The sequence below is a fragment of the Diadema antillarum genome, unplaced genomic scaffold, assembly GCF_040938485.1.
Source record: "Diadema antillarum isolate AM-2024a unplaced genomic scaffold, OU_Dant_1.0 scf00000057, whole genome shotgun sequence".
Taxonomy (NCBI): Eukaryota; Metazoa; Echinodermata; class Echinoidea; order Diadematoida; family Diadematidae; genus Diadema; species Diadema antillarum.
The window spans coordinates 2,199,314-2,222,788 of record NW_027270946.1 but is presented as its reverse complement, the minus strand read 5'-3'; the positions used below and the strand labels follow the sequence as shown (position 1 = coordinate 2,222,788).

Here is a 23,475-nt window from a genome sequence, read left to right as displayed (position 1 = left end):
TTTTTTTATGAACTTGGTAAATGAGCTCAGGGAGGCTGCAGTTGTATAATGAAGGGATTATTTTTTTATCTTCATCATCATGGCTTCAGATCACTGATGATGGTGGAGTTGTGTGTATTGTGTTGGTACATTGTATGGAATCTTGTAGTCAGTAATTTCACCTTGTTTGATTGAGAGTGATTCAGCAGGGAAGTATGCATCTTAGGGTGCGTTCGAGCGCTCTCCAAAAGCGAACTGTACCGTACCGTACCAGTGCCAGAGGAGCACTCGAACGCTCCTAAAGTGTACCGTACCGTACTGTACCGAGCCAAAAGTGGACCACTTCTCGATGTGCTCCAAAAGCGTACCAAAAGCGTACCAAAAGTTCGCTGTAAAGCATGCGTGTATCATGCACATACATCACAATGCAAAGACATCATTCTCTTTGTTCGAGACAGCTGTAAGTAGTTCATTAAGCGCCAGGTGGATGACATTCTTGCTACAAAAATGCATGACCTTTTCTAAAAATAACTCGTGAGGTACGCTTTCTCGACAGAGTGCTCGAATGCTTCAAATCTGACACAGTTTGGTACAGTACACTTTGGTTCAGTTTGCTTTGGGTTCGCTTTAGAGCGCTCAAACGCACCCACACATTATTATGCCCCTCATGTGGCATCGCACTCGCATGAACAGTGTGCTTGCATATATTCCAGTCACATCGAAAATTATCCAAGTTTTTCTAAATTAATTGAAGTACAGCAACCTGTCCATTGTGACAGGCATTGCTCATTTCATTAGCAGCGACCGTAGGAAACAATGTAAAACATTTAAGTGGCAGCTGTGAAGAAGTGAATGACTCAAACTCATGAAATTCTTCCGTCGAGTTCTTTTTATTGCAACTGATTAACAAATAGCCCTGCCTCGATGTAAGTAAGCACTGAATTTCAAAGAATACTAATTTGATTATTCATCTGTACATGTAGATACTGTATGCCCCCACACACCCTTTTGTGGCTACAGCATGTTATTGAAATTATTTTTTGATTTGCATAATTAAATCTCACTCATAAAGATGTTACATGGAGCCTTTGTTAATCCATCTCTTTAAAAAAAAATCAAAGTGTTACATTTTTCTGTTACATGTACAGTACGTTTATGTGAGTTTTATTCACTTACATGCAATGTGTTCCAATTTGATACAGCTAGTGTATGGTGTCCAGGACCCATTACCATAATTATAAAAGGGTATGTACTAATCACATGACGTATTATGCAGCCTTGCCTTTACAATTGTAAAAAGATGGCATGTCATATTGATGCAATATGGTCAAGCAAGAAATTGATTGTAGATGCACAGTACTTTTTGTAAGTCCAGGCTTTGGTAAATATTTGCAACCTACAGTACATTGTATGTCAAGTTATAATCATGCTTATGTTGCTAACAGTTGTAGGATTTCATGATAAATGTTCAGGGCAGTTGCCAGTCAGTTTTTCTTGAAATTTTGCCATCTTGTAGACTTTATTACAGGTAAGTGGGGATTTTTGCAATGAAACTCTACATGCTATTTTTTATTTGAATGGCACAATTCGTCTAACTGTAGGATTGTTTTGAAAGACCAAATTTATAGATACATTTATTTTTAGCATACAGATGTGTGATACAACAGTGCTGTACTCTCTAAATAATGTCTGTGTCGGTCCATGCACATGTATCCATATACTGTACATGTAAAAAGGTATAATAGGTGTGTCTATGTATGACACATACAGTTGTACAGTATCCTGAGAACTGTTCATCCAACTTGTCACAGAAGTTCATATTTGTACATTCATTCAATAAATTGTAGCCTGCAGGTATAAATGTCAAGGATCCTGGCTACCAGGTATACTGTAATCTTGTCTGAATAGCAGTACGGTTGTACCAGAATATGAATCTCTTTCGTACTTGCTCTCTCATCACAACATCTGACTGAAGCATCAAATACATTGTCAGTGTTGAGCAGTAATGATTTGTTGATGTGAGGAAGTGCATTTGCAAGAAATTTTCTGCTGTTTTTTTTCTAAAAATTTTCTAGTTGTTTCCTCTCAATGTGAGCATAAAGTGTAGGGAAAATTGAAATTTATATATTAACACATAAATTGAACACATAATGTGATGGTGTATCTGATACACATATTTATATGAACGTATTTATATACAATTATTTACAGTCAGTGGATACATAAAGGTTAGTTTTATAAATGTGTGTGTTTCTGAGTTGGGCTTGTTTGGTAGGACTACTATAATTGCATTGCTGTATTGTATGTAGCATTTATTTGGGCTGCTTAGTGCTTACAATAGATGTGATGGTTACTACAAAATATGATACAAACAGCAGAGGACACTAAAATGAGGTCTTTCTTTAGGCAATGATTCCTCCCCCCCCCCCCATTTCTGATAGTCAAAACCTCCATCCATTTATTGTGGCAAGTGCTGCATTTGTAGAGCCTAGATATTAAATTTGTCCTGGAAGAAAGGTCAAGCTTCAGTGCTGCTTTACAATCTGTACAAGTAGCTTGTGGCCAGGAGAGGTCAGACAGGCCATTTGTGAAGGGGCCCAATTATCATCCTGGCAGGAATTGGGCCTCATGCTTGCTGGTGTGTTTACTCTCTTTCTTTTTTTAAAAAAAGTTTGTAGTTTCTGTTTTTCAGTTTCATATCCTATTCATAGTGAAAGGACCTTGTAAGTGCAATTCATATGAAATGATAGCAAGTTGATGGCATATATTTGCACAGTGTTAGTCTATACCTGATTTAGATGAAATGAGCATACAGTTGTGAATCATGTGCCATTCAGCTACCAGTAATAAATAACAAATTGGTAATGGCATTGGTGTAGTCTAACCACGACCAGCTTGAACGCAAAGTGTTCAGGCTGCAAAGGTTTGCATTTGAGAATATCATAGGTGGTATAATTTTGACATGAAATTTAAGAGTGAAAGATTAAATTATTGTGATATGAATATGTATAGTTGCATGTACAATTGTAGGCCAATTATTACTAACTCATCGGGGGTAAAATTTGGTTCCTCAAATAGGCCTTGTCCTTTACTATCCAAATTGATGATTTTTCTTGATTCAGTTAATCTATTACAATGTAAACCGCCACAAAATCTTTATACGTGTACTTCGATTAAATGTAGAATAAGCGATGTGGAACTTATGCGCATGTGCTAGCTGATCATCGCCTGTTGAACCATCAAAGACATTCAACCCTGGATGCTCTATTGTGAATCATGGAAAGAAGATGAACGAAGAAAAATGTCTTTCCGAGACCATGGGTACAGTCTGGATATGTGCAAATTTAGTGTAAGGTATCAGTGAATAGCAATAAACATCTATAGGCTATAAATGCTGGCCTATTGCTGGTGAAATAGGGCACTTTTAGAGGTGTCTAAATTTATGTTTTTTCTCACCTACGCAAGTAGCCTGCTATTTATTCAGGGTGTTCCCACAGTTTAGACAGTGGAGCACCCCAGGGTTAGGTGTAGGCCTAGTCGGTACTGGAGTATAATGATATGGCATAATAAGAGGCTCAATTATTTTTGTTCCATGTCCAGAGGGGACCAGAGATGCCAACTGTTACTTTTTTCTTTTCAGAATTCCCCCCCCCCCCCCACAAAAAAACAACAACACAAAACTACTGCATGTTTCATGAAAAAAATACTGTTCTACCCAAGTTGTATGTACCCTACACATATCTATTGCATGAATGGTAAAAATACTCTTTTCCACCAAAAACATACCATTTAAGCCTCCAGAATACTTACATTGTAAAAGCTGTTAATGAGCCTGCTTGTTGCCTCACTGATTTGGTATAAAATTGTACAGGAAAATGTCAGTTCTAAAAATGTCTTTTAACACATTGATAGTGCTACAGTTTCTCCCTCTTTATCTGCTTTCAAACTGCATGGAATAAAGCACATATGTACATATATATAAGTACATATATTCAAATGTATAGATATGAGGCATGCGTTGGACTGTGGATGGATACAGTCATTAAAATGCAATGGCATTCATTTCATAGTCCTCTACAGAAGTTACATGATTATCAAAGTACACTGCCACCACTGTACAATGTACATGCATAAAAATGTGTGAATGAAAACATTCTTGTACCTCCAAGACAAATGTACATGTAGTCTGTGTTTGCAATCAGCTTTTTTATTGTCATTTGAAGAATTTCAGTAGATTGTCATACTGTAGCCACAAATCTGTGTAGGTAAAATGCACTCTGTCATTCCTGAAACTGTAGACAACGTATAGATTTAGTTTTGCTTGGAAACAAATAGTTTTGTACCCTGGTTGCTTCATTACCATCCCTGTGAATGTGACTTTGCCTTTTTGCAATGTTGATCCACACTGAGCAGTGGCGGATCCAGAGAGAGAGGGGGGGGGGGGGGGGGGGGGGGGGGGGGGAGGGGCGCACCAGGCGCGCCCCCTCTTTATTTTTGGTTAAAACAAAAGAAGTTAAAAAAAAGGGGGTGCATGTGCCCCCCCCCCTTTAATTTTGCAAAGGCGCCTCCCCTTTATGGAATTCCTGGATATGCCCCTGCTGAGGTATACAATACACCATGTACATCACAATTGTACATTGTAGGTTGAACTTGTTTACAAAGCTCCAGTATGTCAGTATGTTGTCATACAATGTACAGTATACAGAAACCCTTTTGTGTACAACGGAGATATGTTTGCGTGATGAACACAATTCAATCCACTGAACTTCAATTCAATTTATTACGTCCTCATTCCAACAGCACAACAGTTTGGACATTTTAGACATACTAAAGTGAAAAGAGTTGGCCTAAAGACGAAAAGACCTTTAGAAAAGCAGACCTTATGTGGAATGGTCCCTCTCACAAGCAGCAAAAAATTCGACATTTGCAGTGGATAAAACATATTCCCATTGTAAGCAATGTGTACACTCGGGTGAACTGGAAGGGCATGGGCCTGCAATTTACCTTGTACAGTCTGTAATACGTACAGTTGTATTAAAAGTAACATGTATGTGATTGCTTCTTGTAAGATTTTTGGAAAAAGACTGCAGAAAAGCTCCCTGTAATTGACTCATGCAAATTTGAAAGTGGTGGCTTCCAGCTTGGGTAACGCAATATATCCCATCATGAATATTTGGTAACCTCATACATTTATTCAAAATCTTGATTCCTAAGGGAAGGACTACCAGACAAAGTACCAGTTTTGAGGTCATGTGAAATGTGACCAAAACAAGGTGTCCATGCTGAATTTACAATGGATGGTGGGAACTGCCCATTCTATGGAATGAGTTGGCCATCTGTCTTATTTTCTGTTCTTGTTTTTGTTTGTGTGATGAATATTGTGCTGAAGTGATTTAATTTGTGCAATGATGCTAATGGAGGGCCACATTTTGTAGAGTTTCAAAACCTGTCAAATTCTCTGTGACAGTTAAATTGTCATGCCCAACTTCAGACTTTTTTAAAACTCTTAGTTTCAATAGATTCATTAGCAGAAGTTTCTCGTAGAAGGTAAATTTCCTGCTAACTGCGTGCTCCTTAATGATCAGTATATTAGATTACCGTACCATTTAGCATGAAAAAGAGATGCATGTAAATATTGTAGCCAACCTTTAAAAATTTGAGTTAACACATTGTAGGTCGCCTATCTTCTTACATGTAAATGTCTACACCTGCAGTGCTAGTTTCAAACAGTCTGGCAAATAATTTTCTCACGGTTTATGCACATGTTGGTACAGTGTGTTCAGGCTAAAGGCTCTAATCTAGGACACGTAATTATGTCTTTGCAGGGAGACGTCAGCTCTTGTGAACAATGTAACTCACATTGCTGTGAAGAGATGCAGTTCTGTTTTTCCATTGTATTGGATATTCTGTAACAGTTTCTCCTATTAGTTGTACAGCTGTAGGCACTCTGTGCTTCCGAATGCCAAGTTTGCTGACTTGAGTCCAAATGCTACTTTTCCATTATGACTAGATTATCATGCCTTAAACTGGAAAGAATACACTCAGAATATAAAGCAAAGTCTTTTCTTGTTGTTGTTTACGAGTTTGGGTAGAAATGCCAGTACAAATACCAGATATTGACACTTTGAATGGCACCAGGAATAAGATTTCCAGTTGTATTATTATCATTATTCTTTTTTGGTTCGAATACAGTAAACATGCTGTGCAAGAAATTAACAGAATTCTTCTGTTTCAACATTTAGTCTGCATTAAATTCAGCCATGGACTGGTTTATGTTAAGTGACACAATCAAAGCAAAATCACTACCAGTGAATATATCTTTGCTGAAACACCAAAGACCACACATGCCAATAGGTGAATTGCGTGCAAATATGCACCGTGATTATACAAGTCAGGTTCACTGATTATCATTTACTTGCCCAGCAGCCTTCACATTTCAGTTTCGGAACTCAGTGTTTGAGTGATGAAAGGGTGAAAAAAATGAAGGCGTGCAAATTGTAGTGTTACGTATACTCTATCATGATGGCAATCAAAATATCCCTGTACCGTTTTTTTTTTAATGAAAGGTGGCTTCGTCACCAAACATGTCAAAGAAAGGAGGATTGTTATGAGGTAGAACATCTTATTGCACAATTCAAAGGAGTACAGCGTCTGAAGAATGTCATTCAGCAAACACAATGCAAAATCTTTTACCTTCGCCTCCTACAAGGTTTCATAAATTGTCATCGCGTTTGTGCTGCATGTAAAGGTCATGATCTCCGCCTCTTTTTTGTTTGTGCACCATTCTGTTCAAGATATCAATTATCCAGGGTTTCGTGGCAGACATTAGAGAACTTTCATTTAGTAGAACCGAAACATTTGCTGCGGTACCGCACAATGTGTCCCGAGGATGCATCGTGTATGACAAATGTTTGTGTACATTGTGATACTCTGGATTTTTACCTTTTCTTCTATAGGCCCCTACGTGAAAACATATAATCTGCTTTGTTTACATAGTGAAGCTAGAAGTGCTAGAAAGTAAGGTAGAACTGTAACAGGTGGGGAGATCCCTTCCTCTACACTTTTCTTCTATGTGTTTTCTTTATATGAATGTTATCATGTTGTCCTGAAGCATTATATTTTATGTATTTTTTATTTGGTGTAACAATGCCATAACTATCCTGTGGCAAAGTCAAACTGGCATTTTCAAAGAATTCACTTTTATCAGTATTACTGAGGTAAAAAAATTTCATGAGGTGAGGTTGTTAACTGAAGAGCAGAAAAGATGCATACAGACGTAAGAAGAAATTTTTTGATTAGCATATATTTTTGTAGGAAAAAGTAATTTTTTGTGGCAAGATGTGATGAAAAGAGCGTACAGTGCATAACACGTCTGAAAAATTAACTCCACAGCACACAAATATGGCATTATAAGTAATGCGAAGAAGGAAGCCATAAAGCCAACGCTCTTTACACTCTACAGGTTGCGCAGGCCAGGGATAAAATCATATTGTCTATTACCGCCGAACAGTTTGGTTCGAAAATGGAACAGTGTGATGATTGCATCGCGAAATCATTACACATGTCCATGTATTCTTTGCCAATACAAACTGCTATTCTCTTCCCACACTACTCTCCGGCTGGCTGTAGGCAGACAAAGCAATGTGTGTTGTAGCAAGCGCTGCAGCCCCTCTGTACATTACAAATTGTAAAGTATCCTGGTACCTTCTTTGTGTGGTTGTAGCGTGTGAGACACACTGTACACACAAACACACACACACTTTCTTGTATTCATTCTTGTGGAGAGAGACCCAAGTGTTCACACACAAATACACATACACTCGCAGACACACACACACATACACACACACACTGTGCTGAGTGCATTGCAGCGGTAGGGATACAATGTAGAGCTGGGTGGCACTTGTAATACAAGCCACATGCCAGGATAATACACTGACTTTGGGCGAGACTAGGAATGCCTGAGTGTGTGTGTTTGTGTGTACAGTGGCGTTCAATGGCATAGCCAACCATGCTGCGCCCTATTGAGGAGGCATATAAACTGTGCACAAGTGTACGTACAATGACTGACTGCCCGTGTACCTTCTATCCCCTGTGTTTAGTCAGTCTGACGCGGATTGCCCCTATTTTTGCCTGATATGATCATGTATTGTGCACCTAACTAAGGCAATTCCTGTGTTATCCTCGGGAGTGATTCAACATGAATTGTTTCCACTTAGTGATGGCGAATCGGTTTAAAGATTCGAGTGGTACAGGGGGTGACTTCTGTAGCATGCATTGCATTTCTAAACAAGATTCTGAGAATGTAAAAGAGATTGTTTTTGTGGGGAGATGCTGCAAATGGCTTGCTTTTGAGTTAGACTTTTGATTATTGCTCTCATCATGCTTGTATCACAGTATGATACAACAAACTGCTGAACTTCTCCCTTATCTCAAAGGCCCTTGAACAACACATTTGTGACTTTGAAAACTAGTGCAGATGAGATTGAAGACATGTAGTGTCAATCAGTCACTCTTGTTTTGTATTATCAAGTTACACTAACAGGATATAGTGTGCAGAAATGACCAGACTGGATTATGATTAGGTAAAGGCCAACATTTAAAGGGAAATTCCATCCTGATTTTGTGTTGCTGTGTAGGAAACTGACATATCTGAGAATTAGATCAGTAAAAAAATTTTTGGGAAAATATCAGACACAAAAAAAGGTATGATCTGTTTGAAGTCTAGAGTACTAGACAGTAAGATGAAATGGCAAGACTTTAATTGTGATCTAGGTATTGTGCAGCTCTCCATTCTAGTTTTACACAAAAGATCACCAATTTGAATTTCTATCCTGAAAATTGTTGTCGTTTTTCATTCCTGTTTTTGGTACATAATGGACATATGTTTTTGTGTGTTCTCAGCGAATAAGTTCTGTCTGTGCACTAATACGACTGTATAAAAGAATAATAAAATTAGTGAAATTTTGTCACAAAACAAGTGGAGAGCTAGTATAGCATGATCACACAAGTGTTGCCATTTTGTCTCATGCTGTAGGCCTACATTTTAAGAGAACATCATTTTTTTGTGGATTCCAAATTTTTGTTGTTTCGTAATTTTTGTGGATTTACTTTTTGTCATTTTCTGTTTCCATATAAAGCAACATAATATCAGGATGGAATTTTGCTTTTGAAGTTTGCTGTCACTCTGAAAAAAAAAATCCTTTTTAGCTCTTGTGGGCAGCATTGAAATGTGCAAAATTGCAATAGTGAAATGACCTCTGCATTGTAAAAAAAAAAGAAAAAGAAAAGAAAGAAAATTTGGTAACCAAGTGAAAATCTAAGAGTGAATACCTTCTCAAAGAATGTAGAAATAAGCTTACATCTTGTATGAATCAGTGACAGAAAAAGGAAGCAACTCGAACTTTACATTGGTAGACAAAAGTATATAGAATTGAATTTTGTCTTTACAGTTATGCACTTGTCAATGTAATGACGCACCCCACTACCCCCGGACATGGGTGCGTCATGGTCATTTTTTGACTGACCACACGGGGTTTTTGACGGACACCACAGTCACTTTGTCATTTGACGCTCCCCCGTAAATACTGAAACGATTTTTGCATACGTTTTATTCACGCAATTTCATTTTCTTTTGGTTCGTAAACATAATTTGTAAAAGTTTCGGCAAGTTTCCCTTACCATGACCCTGTAAGCACCGTACCGTCATTCACCGTACATCACGCTGCTGCTACGATATTCCGTACAGTAGTATGTATTCTGTGCATGCAATCCATACATGACAATCACATGTGTGCAGATGCGCTGTGTGTGCGCGGCCATTGCTAGTGCGGTGGATACATACTGCTGCAGCGCAGGTACACACCACGCCACGGCATTCCCGCGAGTAACTACATACAGCCTAGTCGCTGTACGTAGAGATTCGCACAGCTAACAGCGTCGCACGTCTGGACGGGCTATCCCGCGAGCAGAAAATGGCATGCTGCAGGCAGTTTCTTCTGCTGCCGCTTCTTTTACTGTCAAGAATTCGCCTTTGTCACCACAGATTTCATGGGTTTGTTGGAGGGAAAATGTAAGGAGAAAGGGTGGCTTTTAAATTATGTGCTTGCCAGATTCTGGCAAGCATTTTTCCCTCTTATTCCAAAACACTTTCCGAATTTGATTTTCACTTGCCGCAGGACAGCGCTCACTGTAATTTCACTCGCGGTACGTGTATCTGGTACTGGTAGCGTGCAAAAATGCGTGCAGTTTTCCATAGCCAAGTGACGTACCAGGACGCACCCCTCGGTTTAAAATAATGCGTGTTATTTTCCATAGCCAAGTGACGTACCATGACGCACCCCTCGGTCAAAATTTTGACCGACAATGATGGGATTTTGACGCACCCCTCGGTCAAAAATTTGACGCACCCCTCGGTCAAAAATTTGACGGACAAAGCTGGTAAAATGACGAACACCTAGGTCACAAATTTGACGGACCAAACGAGGAAATGACGCACCCATGTCTGGGGGTAGTGGGGTGAGTCATTACATTGACAAGTGCATTAGTAGGCAGCTTTTAAAAGAAAAACACAATTTTTGTTAGTGATAATTTGTTCTTGATGTCAGTTTTATGGAAGTATTCCAGCAACAAAATGTGATGCCCACTAAGGATTTGGTTGTCTGACATCAACCTTTTGAGATTCATTGGGCCTTTATTATAGTTTGTGGGAACCGCTATGTTGCCTTATTTCAAAAACAGCTGACAAGTACAACTGAAATCAACTGATGAAATTGATGATGGTGACAAACCTGCGTCTAATCAAAATCATGGTTGGCAGGTCAGTGTCATGTTTGGTGACATCATATCTGCAGGGGTTTTCTCTTGGGTCAGTTGGGGTCAAAGGGGAATAGCCTCACCTTGTACTATGAGAAAAGTGTTCGCATGAACCCTTCATTCAGACCAACCAACTGTGATTCAGTATTCACACATTGTCCATTGACAATAGCCCGAATGGACTCTGAACTTGAACTGAGCACTTCAGATACAAGGCGTATGACCTCTACAAGACACATACAATTGTAAGTATTGTGTATAATACAGCAGGGATACGATGTGACGTGTAATGTAAAGAAGTTGAAGCTTGGTTGGCTTTTGCACTATTGCAGCAAATGGAAGAAAGTAGGCCTATTCCACGGATTCCAGTAAGCATTTTGAAGGTGATATTGAAAGTTATCACATTTCCTTTCTTACATTGTATACATACAGTGTATACTGTGGATTTGCTCTTTGAACACTAGTAACAGCACCTTCAATATGTTGGATATTAGGAAATGGCAGTCTGTTACATTTGTAACATTTTGTAATTTGTGGGAGGTACAGCTGTATAGTAAGAGTTAGTAAGGAATTGCTTATGGCTTGATAGGGGAGGGACTCAATGACGTCCATCTCTGATAATCAGTAAACATCATTTTGTATGCTTTTGGGAGAAAACGATGAGGTAAAATAAGCAGCAGAAAGGTCACTGTCTCACTTTTTTCCCCCTGCCACATACTGTAAAACACAGTATATTCGCGGCATGAAAATTTCGCAAATTGGAGCAGATGGCCTTTCTCGCAGCATGAAATTTTCACGACTTGCCACTGGCGTCCAATGCACACTGTGTGTTGCAAGAACTTTCGCGTGCATCTTAATTTCGCGAATGTTGCCGCTCGCAAAATTCACGAAATTAGAATGCACACTAACATTCCTCGTTTTACAGTATACAATATACATGTACCGCATTGCATGTGAATGCATACAAATGTCTTTCCATGTATATTGGTTAGTTGTATGCGTGGATATTTCATAGAGCACTAGGAAAGAGGTAGGTTGTCCTACTGCATTATGTACAGATTTCCTTGATTGGTATTCTTCCAACACTGAAGTGACACAGGTGGTACGGTTAATATGTTTTTGTTTTTGTTTTGTTTTTATCTTCTTCTTTTCCTTCTTCTTCTGTGGAGCATGTATCATTTCACTGTCTATGCAAATGATACGCTTGCTTTTGGTAACATCCAGGTACTGTATGAGCTGAAATTTTCTCGTACAGATATTTTCACGAATTGCTACTGTACTTGAAGGACATTTTCGCGTGTTGTTAATTTCGCGGTTGCGAGGGTCTAACTGAACTTACTTATTTAGGCATTATTATTTTCGTGTGTTGTTATTTTTGCGCTTCAAAGGCGATTCGTGAAAATAAAACCACCGCGAAAATTTCAGCTCGTACAGTAACATCTTTTACTTGCCACTGGCTGAATTACATTGTGCGCAGTGTATCGCCATCTCTGGCTGGTGAACATTTTCCAAATTATGCTAGAATATGTAGCTACCCAATGGAAAGTACTTGTACAGTATGTGTGTTATTGCTTTTCCTGGGTATACAAAATGAGCAGAAATTTTGATAAAATTTTTCGTCACACTCACTTTTAAAATCTGCAAGAATCGTCAGGATTGAGGGAAGCAGATTACAAAGAAGAAGAAGGGGGGGGGGGGGAGAGGAGGAAGAGGTTGTGCTGTTACATGATCATCTATTACGTACCCACCCACCCCCTGCCCCCCCCCTCCCCAAGAAAAGGAATTGCAGTGGGACTGAGGATGAGCTTGAATTATGTCTTTGTTGTTTCCATTGAAAAAGCGAGATGCAAATTTGTTTTTTTTTTTTTAAACCATCGCTTGATAGAAATGAATATTTTGGCTTAACTCTCCTTTGTAAAAATGATGATGTGAACAATGAATTGTGTGTATGTGTGTGTCTGTCTGTCTGTCTGTCTGTCTGTCTGTCTGTCTGTCTGCGTGTGTGGTTATTTTTATTTAATACATAAAATAAACAAAACCAAGCAGACGAAAGAGTATAATTCTTACTCGCTTGTTGAAAGCTTAACAAAGAACAGAAGGGATATGGACAATGATTGTGGGTCGAACCATATTTCTATCTATGGATAAAGAAAGGAACGTGGTTTTGATACAGCCGGTGGGCTTGTTCGTGTTGACATTGTACAATGTAGGTCTGTCAGGTGCTGATATTCATAGAGCGCTCCACTTTTCTCCCACCATTCATTGGGTCCATCCAGGCAGAGTGGCATCTTTTCTCGTAGCAGGGGGCATTCAAGGTAACCGCATAATGGTAGTCTGTGGCGAGCACGATCGGCAGTGCCGTGGAGATGGGAGCGCTTACCCAAACTTCCTCCGCAGTAGCCACTCTCGCACATGAAATTGGATCGCGGTGGAGATCTGATCATGTTTTCATTAATTTCTGTAATAATGTGCTTTTGTAGCTTCCTTCATCTGTGATGGTTTTATCTTTTATAGAAAAAAAAAGAACACGCAATAGTGATTGCAATATGATTTCTTGTACACCAGGAGCTAAGGAGATATTGAATGTGTGTGTCTGCTGTTATTTCTCGCCCAGGAAATGCAATGTACATTTGTACATATGTGAGTCCTTCCTTACTGAATCTATAGTACTATTTTTGATTCACCTCGGCACATAGTTTTATAAAATCAGAAACTATCAAGGCAAGGTATACTCGTATAATATTCAGGAAACTGTGTTCAGTGCTAGAATCACTTTCACTGTGGACCACAAAGTCAAAATTTTATTGGGGGGGGGGTAGGATTGTTTGTGTGAGGATATTCAAAGTGGATGGAGAAAGATGAAACCCAGTTACTTTCACTTCGTTACTCAGATCAAATTTGTTTTCTGCAGAATCTTGAAACTCAAACTAGAGCTAAGGTGCATTCATTTCATCACATTCCATTCATTCATTCTTTAGTGTTGTAACTGTGTTAAAGGGATACTTTCTGTTATTATCCAGTAAAGGCTGAATCAAATGATATGGATGCAATCATTTCTTCTCGTTCTGTGATAAAGAGTCAAAGAGAGATGAAAGCATTCACCTAGATATATCTCTAAACAAAGTGAAAAAGTAGTAGGTCCTACACTACAAGTGTATGTTGTTTTCTTCCTGTCACATGAACATATTGATACACAAAACAACATGCTGACAAAAGTTGCACAAAATTATATCAAGAAAGACCTGTACGTTCAATGTAAATGTCAAAAAGCCACCTCTGCTACAGACAGACTGTAGTAGCAGTAGGTGCATTCACGTTAAGAATTACTGTGGTATTGCATCCCAAAGTAGTTTGTGTGTCTCGAAACAACTGTCATATTGAACACCACACTAATTTGTTGGCACCGTTTTCATTTATGAAGTACTCCTGTAATAGATATTGTGGTAATTCACTTGGTACAGTTTTCATTCATGACATTGCATACCATGGTACATGTATTTCTCATTAAAGGACAAGTTCACCTTCATAAACATAAGGATTGAGAAAATGCAACAATATTAGTAGAACACATCAGTGAAAGTTTGAGGAAAATCGGACAATCGATGCAAAAGTTATGAATTTTTTAAATTTTTGTGTTGGAACCGCTGGATGAGGAGACTACTACACCTTGTGAGTCATATGCGTACAACAGTATAAAGAAAATATAAAAGAAAATTCAACATATTTTCACTTTTTTCGCATAATAAAAGAGCAATTGACTTGCCTCTTTCTAAAGGCAGGGGGAATAATATTACCCATAACATTTATCGGTAACGAGTCAGGGGAATTTGTACTTTTTTCAAAAGATGGAATTTTGTGAAATTCTCTTTATATTTTCCTTATATTGTTGTACGCATGTGACATCTAAGTTATTCATACACTGCAGTAGTCTTCTCATCCAGCGGGTACTGCACAAAAACTTCAAAAATTCATAACTTTTGAACGGATTGTCTGATTTTCCTCAAACTTTCAATGATGTGTTCTACTAATATTGCTACATTCTCTCAATCCTTATGTTTATGAAGGTGAACTTGTCCTTTAAGCATTGCGCATGGGCATATCTCCAACTGGAAAAGACACAAAGTGTGTCGAGTCACTTGAGAACTACACCACCACGCACTGTATGATCGGTGGTACTTCGTGAAAAAATCTTGCATTGTATTTCATGCTTAGTTTGATGTTCCCACCCTAAATGCCACATTATTTTGTGATGTATTTCCCCGATGTTTTTTGTTTTCACATTGTGAAATACTGTGCAAAATGCCACAGTATTTCACAGTCAATGTGACTGTAACTAAACTTTTCCCCTGATTTCTTTCAGCAATGATTCTGAGAGTGATCTTCACACCAATAATACTCCTTTATTCTCATTGATGTACGTATTCTTCTCATGCAAACATCCTGCAATTTGGTCATCATCCTCTTTTTCCTTTTCTTGTTTGCTCAGATACCTTGAGGCCTACGAAAAGGTTCATTTCAAAGGGGAAGATGATGACGACTCGAGAACGAAAAGACCCCACACCCCTATCAGCTTCGCCTACAGGAAAGAACTGTCAGGTATGAATGCTCATGTATGAATGTTCATTACCATTTGTAATGGTTTTGTCTTTGTTTGTTTGTTTGCGAGATAACTCCAAAAGTTGTGAATGAAACTTACAGGAAAAGTTGATAATGACACATGGAGCAGATGGTAGTGATCCCGGAATTGTTATGAATCTTTGAAGGGTTCTTAAAAAAATCTTTTGGCAGATAGGGTCTATGATCTTGAGAGTTCAAGCTACGTGTATTTGAGGTTTTCATACGCGCACGTGCTCTGCTCAAGGCGAAGTGCAGCAGGAAGCTGATGAGGTAAACACAAGGCTTCTTTATCATCGGGATATTGGGCGATTTTCAGCATGTGTTGTGGAAATAAACTGCTTGGCGGAGGTATACAGAGTGCCTTTCTAGTTCTGCTATAACTTGCCAGTCAGTATCTTTGTAGCAAAATAAAAAAAAATAAAAAAAATTACCCAAAGCATTTGCATCATTCAGTTGATGATATGACTGTTAGATAGATATATCGAACGTGTGTAGTTGTGTCTCATAGGACATCATAATTTTCATTCTTTCTTAGATCACTGAAAGCCATTCCTTTGCAAGACTAGCTAGAAGCATTTGATTTTGCACTGAAAAGATGCAGAAACTCTCAAATCTGCACATTTAATATACAATAGGTGTGCAAAGACCCACGATTGTGCTTCCAGTGTGCCTTGACATTTTGAGCAAAAAAGAAAAAAGAAAAAAAAAAAGAAGACAACCAAGAACTCCAAAACAAAACATTGCTAACCTAAAGGTCAGCATATGTGCTCTACCTCAACTTTGAGTCACCTGTTGCACAGGACTGTCCAGACTCCGGGCTTAGGGCTTCCTCCCCAGTTATAAGTTGTGACAGCTCTCCTGCTCTGTGGCAATCAAATGCCTCCGACTATGTTCCTCCCATTTCATGTAGAGGAGGACGAGCCATGTGCACAACAATGTGGATGTCTGTGCCTGTGTTTGTCTGTGTGTGTGTGTGTTTGTGTTGTTATTGTGGTTTTGATGTATTGTTGTTTATGGGGGGTCTCAAATAGTTAATGTTGACGCATACATGTGTTATGCTGCATCATGACATTACGTTTTGCCACGTTGCACACAAGAGGTTGCACTATTGGTAGTTCACATTGATATTAGGCACGGGGCATAAGGCTTAGGGAGTGTTGTTGAGCATTAGGAGGGATTTGTTGTACACTGTAGATGATGATAATTGGTTATGGATCTTGACAGAACCTCTCACTGTAATGAAAAAATAAATGAGCTCCTCATGCCCACTGATGTAGCTACGCAATATCCAGTACTAGTCAGTACCATTCGTTGACATGCCACCACTTATCTCTTCTTCCCTGGCCTGAGCGTGCCTTTCAACCTTTTCAAGCATTTATGATCCACGAAACCATTGTGCGACGGGCGACCCCTCAAGGCAATCACGACTTGTCCCTTCTAGTAATGCCAACATCATAATGGCGAGATTTATTCAGAGATACATGGACAAATCCACAGTCAAAAGTGCCGTACTGCGTCAAAACGAGCAACACCCAGCTGGCAGTCTCAAAGAGGGGAAATCGACCGGAGTGCCGTATAATTTAAGTTTTCAAATCACGATTTTATAGTCTGAGCTTTTCCTGAGACAGGATGGAAGCTATGTGTTTTGACAGAGATATATACCAAGGCTTTTAGCGCAGTCGGCGATGGAAGGATTCTAGTGTAGGAAAAGATTTGCATGAAATGAGATGTTTGAGAACAATTTTTGTGGAAGTCCAATTCTGTGCTGCTGAAGTGAGTGGCGTGATGAGCGAAACAGGTAGTGCAGTAATTGCCTGCAACAGAAACTTGAGTCCTATGCGATGTAACCACATACGAGGCATGCTGTTTGGGGGGGGGGGGGGGGGGGGGGGGGCGTGAGGAGAGAGAGAGAGGGGGATATTAATTTTTCCTGAAGCGTTTCCTTTGAGTCTAATAGGAAATGCCTGTAAAAAATTGAATTTCCATTCGTCGTGGTTCAGTACCTATCTGAAGCTCCGTTGTGCATTTGATTCGTTCATGCTTTGAATATGTCATTCTCATGGCTCTGCTGTCAAGATATTTTTGGAGCCAAGATTAATGCAATATTCAGAAATCTCCACAAAATGTACATGCAAATTGCAGTAGAGCGTTAGGATATGAACATCTAGTCATTCTCTTCATAACTTCAATTTTGGGCAGCCTCAAGGTTTTTTTTGCCCTTGCATAATTATACCCAAGTAAAGCATTCTCATGGGTTGACAAACACATTCTCGAGCCAGTAATGGGAAATGACATGATAGCGAACTTGAGCAGTTGAAGCACTTCTATTGGGGCTAACTCTCACCTCAAGGTTCTTTGCCTTTCCAAGATATTGCGTGCAGGTTGAAAACACAATCTTCTCTGTGCTTTTACAACAAGTACGAGGGACTGGAATATGCAAGAGAGTATCATCTGAATATCAGTATGACCTGTGTCTGTATGGTCGGCTCATTCACTTCACTGTACTGCCAAACATTAATGTTTTTGTTTTTTTAGGGTAAATTTTCATTTAAATGTTTGCAGATTATATGAGGCGCTTGCTTGCGAGAATAATCTTTTACAGACCTGACCTGGTACATGTGCAAGTTTCTAATTTTGTGTTTTGTTACCGGGATATCAAAGATCAACTACTGCAAGTGTGAAATCATGTAGGCTTGTAGTGAATATGTGAAAAATGAACCCCAGTCCACACTGCCGCTCCAAGTTTCACATCTGCAAAACGCACATGATGGCAGTGGAGTGACTATGCTTCATTTCCTGTGGTTCGAGGATGTTAACATTGCTTTCGATCTCGGATGTGTTTCAATGCCAGTTCAGATGCCACCAGGCAATGATTATCAATGTTGTAGGGTCACTAGGATGCACATGTGTATAGCTTGAGTCATATGCTTGAGAAGGTCTCACATCTGTGGTGAAGAGAGCCATACTACTTGAAGTTTGAGATGAACATATTTTGTATGCCATCGATAAAAAACAAAAAGTAGGAAGATGATGGAACAGATCCACACCTCTCCTTGTTTCTCGAAAACTTTCGTGCAGACAAAGTCAGGCAGACGAATGGCTTTGCGATGGAGAAGTGCCGAAGTTCCGAGTACGACCGGATCGTCCACTCGCTGCAGTCCGGCCTACCCAACGAAGTGGACTTCGCCATCAATATCTGCACGCTGCTGTCCAACGAAGGCAAACACGTCATTCACCTGGAGAAGGCTCCCTTGCTCATTGACCTCCTCCTGGCACATGCTGGCGTCTTCTATGAAGGTTTGTATTGTAAACAACGGTGTAGTACTGAAAGAGCTGTTATTTTTTTTCGAGGGTTTAATTTTTGCAAGTTTCGTGAATCACTGCAAGTACGTGAATTCAAAGACACATAATAACATTGGTACCTGGTCTTAATCGCATTAAATTTGCAAATTGCTGTAGGTTCATGAATTTAACAGCACGTGATAACGTTGCCACTTGATCTTAATGGCATTTAATTTGCGAATTGAAAGGACAGACACTACGGTAGTGCACTTACGATAGCTTCGGTATCAATCGCGAAAATCTCTGTGACCTTGTTCGCGAAAATATCTGTATGTGAAAATAACAGCTTTTACAGTATCTATGTTCATAACGTGCATTTACCTTTGTTGGTTGCGTTTGCTTTTTTTCTTTTGGTGAGATTCTTTACACCTTTGGAATCATATGATATAAGTGAATATCAAACAGTACCTTGTTGCTTTACAGTATGTGACATTTTCATGTTCAGTGAAGGAAGTGATTTCCCTGTGAGCAAATATGATGATTGATCAACGTCCAAGTCATGCTCTAATCAACATCCAAAGTTCAAATGTAGGAAGTGTAATGCCTGTCTCTTCTGTAATGTATCAGCCTTTTTTTGTTGTTGTTCTTCATTCATCCATTAACCATCAGGTGTCTTAGTGTTGATGGTTCTGTCTTGATTGGATCAGTTATGGAATGCCTATATTTTGACTACATTCAAATGATGTCCAATGTAATTTCCCTGATTGATAGACAGTCATTGATGTGCACTTTGAAGTAGAGGTGCATTTCTGTACTGAGCCTCAGACGTTGATGAGTCGTAACCTTCAGATACGAGGTAGTTGCAACTTGCCTGCGTTGCTTCTGACCTTGCTTGGGATTTAGCCGTACAAATGCCTCTCCATTTTGCCAAGGCGAGACCTTCTCTCCGTCTGCAGAGTCAGCAGCTAGACCCGTGCTTGACAGTGTTGTTAACGTGTCGTAAGAGAGCTGAATGTCATTGCTAATGCCTTCCATAATCATAAAAGTTGAAAAGGATTTGCTGCTCAAGCATTACTTCCTGTCACTGTAACCATGCGGGGAATCCACATAATAATTAATGCAGTGACATCATGGACATGATCACTTCCAACATACGTGCCTGGTTGAGCTTGAGCATAGCGTACTTTGTATTTCACTTTTATTTTCCCATTCTATTTTTGTTCTTTTTTTTACATGTTTGTGTTCATGTACCATCTGTTGAAAGTGCCAAGATCAAATACCCCCGTCTTGCAGGATTTTCAGCTTAATTATGAAGGGTTTGTGTGAAAAAATCAAAACAATGCAAAGCAATAACAACAACAAAGCAAAACAAAAATGCCCGTGGTGGCGAAGTGGCAGATTGTGGTGTGAAGGTAAAGAGAACATGAGCTAAAAGCTTTCCAAATATAGATGCTGAAATGCACCCCGTATCACACTTCCAAAGTGCCATTGTTCAGTACCATTGCTATGAGCTGCTTTCAGAGAGAAAAAACAACAAATATGAACCGAATAAAAAAGAAAAAGAAAAGAGATAGAGATTGGGGGGGGGGGGAGGGGTAGATTGAGAAGGAGGTCAAGAGAGGAATGGTTTCAGTCTGATGTTGGGGATAGGGAAGAAAAGAAAGTGCAGCATTAATGGCAGCTCTTTTTTTTTTCTCCCTCTCTTTCTCCAAGATGCCAGATTACATTTTAGGGGGAAGCAGCGCGTGATGTATGTGGCCATCCCTGGCACTTAGCAGAGCCACCCTGTCAGCCTGGCAGTGGCTGTGATTGAAATCAGGCTGTGCCCCGCTTTGTAAACGCTCCCACTGCACAGATCTCTTGTGCATTTTATTCAAGTATGCACTGTCTGTACAGCTGTTGATACAGGGGCTGCCACAAATCCCACACACCAGCATGCCTAGGGCAGAGGCAAGATATGTAGCGAAGATATGTCTGTCTTTTGGGGGGGGGGGGGGAACCAGAACATTCAGTACATGTTTGCATAATTGTCCACATTGCCAATATTGGGTAAATGTGTTTATAATGCCCTGTTCCAGACATGCAAACATTTACTTATGTAGTCATGGATACTGTAAACGCTGTTATTTTCACGAATGAGAAGGTCATAGACATTTTTGTGAGATGTTGTTTTTCGCGAACTGACGCCGACGCTAACGTAAATGCGCTATTAACCTAGCGCATGGAGACATTTATGTGTTGTTAAATTCGCGATCCAGCTGAGATTGGCGAAATTCGCAGAAATTAAACCCTTGTGAAAATAATAGCTTATACAGTAAGTGATGACACTCCTGGTGCCCTTTAGAGATAACCTTTGACCCTGTCAGAACTGCAGGGATTCAATATGGCATTGATCATATATTGCACATCGTAGTGCAGTATGGATCAACATATTAACCTGTTACTGGAATGGGGGGCAATAGAATAAGGAATATGGTGAATACTTTCCAGACTGCAGCTTAAACCACTGACAAGGCATTTGGTTATTGCATCGTCAGTTCTTTTGAATGCGCAAATAACCCTTTCTGCCTTTTTGTGTGAGGATGTTCTCTCCTTGGCCCGAGGGCAGAGGCGACACCCGTCTTCATGTGGTATGTGCACTTGCACTCACATTAAACAGCTATTAGTTATCCACATTAATGGAGAACAAACTCATACATGTAGTCATACTGTGCTTGTTTGATGAGTTCAGACACTTTTTTATGTTTGCAAATGGAAGATTTTGAAATTGATGTACTGTCTCGCTGCCTTCCTTATTAGGCCAACGTGATGTTAAGATGAGGGAAGGTAAGTCAGAAACCTGTGGATTTTCCATTTTTGAGGAGGGAAAGAGGATCAGGGAGAAGAATATGGATCGGCAGCTTAATGGAGACATTATAAGGTTTATTCATAATTCATGTACCCTCATGCCATGTACAAATCCCAGGTGTTCCTTTTAACTGCTGACATACTCAAAGAATGTGGCTGTGCTGTTTGTCGCCATGGTGCTGTCATCATTCATGTACAATTGACGCAAATCACCTTCCATCTCCCACCCCCACCCCCTTGTCAAGTAGGGTGACCCCATAAATTTTGTCTCCCACGCTGATAGCATACAGTGGGACTAGGTAATGCCCCATAACTGAGCAGACAATCGGAGTTGTCATGTAATAAGGTCAAAGAATGGGTGAGAGGTGTGTTGACTCAATATGATAATGATAGGTAGAGTCGGGAACACAGGTGAATCACTTGTTATGTGCCGAGTATTTGTGATAAGCGATCACATCAACGAATACCCCATGAGATCTCGTTTAAAATGCAATCAGAGCTGTGTGTGAGAATGTAAGGAGCATACATTTGTAATTTTGCTCAGAAGTGTTTGCTTGTATAAGTTTGTCATTGTGAGTGTGTAATGCCTGCGATTCAGCATTTCCATGATGATTAAATTTGTGGTTCACGAATTACAGTCTCTCTTAACGACACCAAGGGACAGGTACAGCATGCATTTGTTGCAAATATCACGATCACATTGTAATTCTCAGAGTTCCTCCCCTTCCATTGCTTGGCTTTTTGGATGTGGTCCCAATTTTACACCAGTGCCTGGTTCCTATTAGCTCCTTAGATAATTCTGCAGATATATAAGCAGCTTATCTCATTTTAATATACAGGTGTGAATACCTGCTTGTACAGTGTATGTAATGTTTGCGCAGATAGACATGTCTGTGGCCTCTTATGGGTGATGTTGCTACAAGGGAAGATCTTCTATTATATTGTCACAAGTATTTGAAAAAGCAAAAAAAAAAAAATTAAGATAAAGATCTTCTCCCAGCAGCTTAATGGAAGTCAGTGTAAGGTTACATTAGCTGTGATACAATGGCCTTGCGTTTCGTGACTTTGTTTATATCGCTGCTGTGTATCCAATTGATTCTAGCCAAGAGATTAGGGTCACTGAAGTACATAAAAAAGCTTGCCTCTTTCTCTGCGCACACATAAACAAGCTTTAATAACACTCACAGGCATGTAGTTGCGGTAATACCCAGTGTCTGGGGTATGTGCAAGGGCATTTCAATCACAAAATCATAGAAAGAGCTACAACTTTTTAGTATATCTGCTCCTTCACCATTTGCTAAGGCCAAGAGTCCCTTTGAATGCAGCCAGCGCTGTTGGCTCTACAAGCTGTAGATGAAATGGGATTGGGAAGGAAAGTCAACACTCGCCAGGATGATAGCCCCAACTCTTTGTGAGGGACTGGCCACAGCACTTGACCTCTGATCACTTGAGAGTGATATTGACATGCCCAGGATTGCTGCTAGTGCACCGTAAATTAGGAGGGAATGAATTCTAAAAATTGTTCCCCTCACCCCCCCCCCCTTCCCCTTTTGAGAGTAAGTCACTGCAGAGACTTATCAAATCTGAAATTTGACTCTGTGTGTATGTGCCTGTGTGTGCTTTTATGTTTCTTTTGTGTGTGTTTTCTATTTATTTGTTTTATTCATTTTTTTTTCTTTGCTCTCCTCTTTTGGTCATATTCATGAGCTGTTTCCATCATTTCTTCTACTCAGGACCAGGCAGTCTGAGGAAGTTGTACGAAGGAGACTGGACCGAGCGCGCCAAGAGGAACTTTGTCCAGTTCTGGTATGACACAATAAGTGACCGCGAGGTCCGCGAGGTCATAGGGCCCAGCTCCAAGAAACCAGATGGTGAGTTTATTCTGCTATGTGTTTTGAAAAGTTGTATATTTGCTGTGATATACTGTAAAATCCC

The 23,475-nt window shown here is 39.7% G+C and overlaps 1 protein-coding gene across 1 annotated transcript in view; it reads left to right on the top strand.

The window, feature by feature from the left end:
- The window catches only part of LOC139715882 (uncharacterized), a 55,110-nt gene that overhangs the window by 10,617 nt on the left and 21,018 nt on the right, over positions 1–23,475 (top strand). Inside the window, exons 4-6 of the mRNA XM_071627432.1 lie at positions 15,281–15,390; positions 18,490–18,708; positions 23,274–23,411. Of these exons, the coding sequence (XP_071483533.1) occupies positions 15,281–15,390; positions 18,490–18,708; positions 23,274–23,411 (467 nt within the window). The remainder of the gene's footprint in view (positions 1–15,280; positions 15,391–18,489; positions 18,709–23,273; positions 23,412–23,475) is intronic.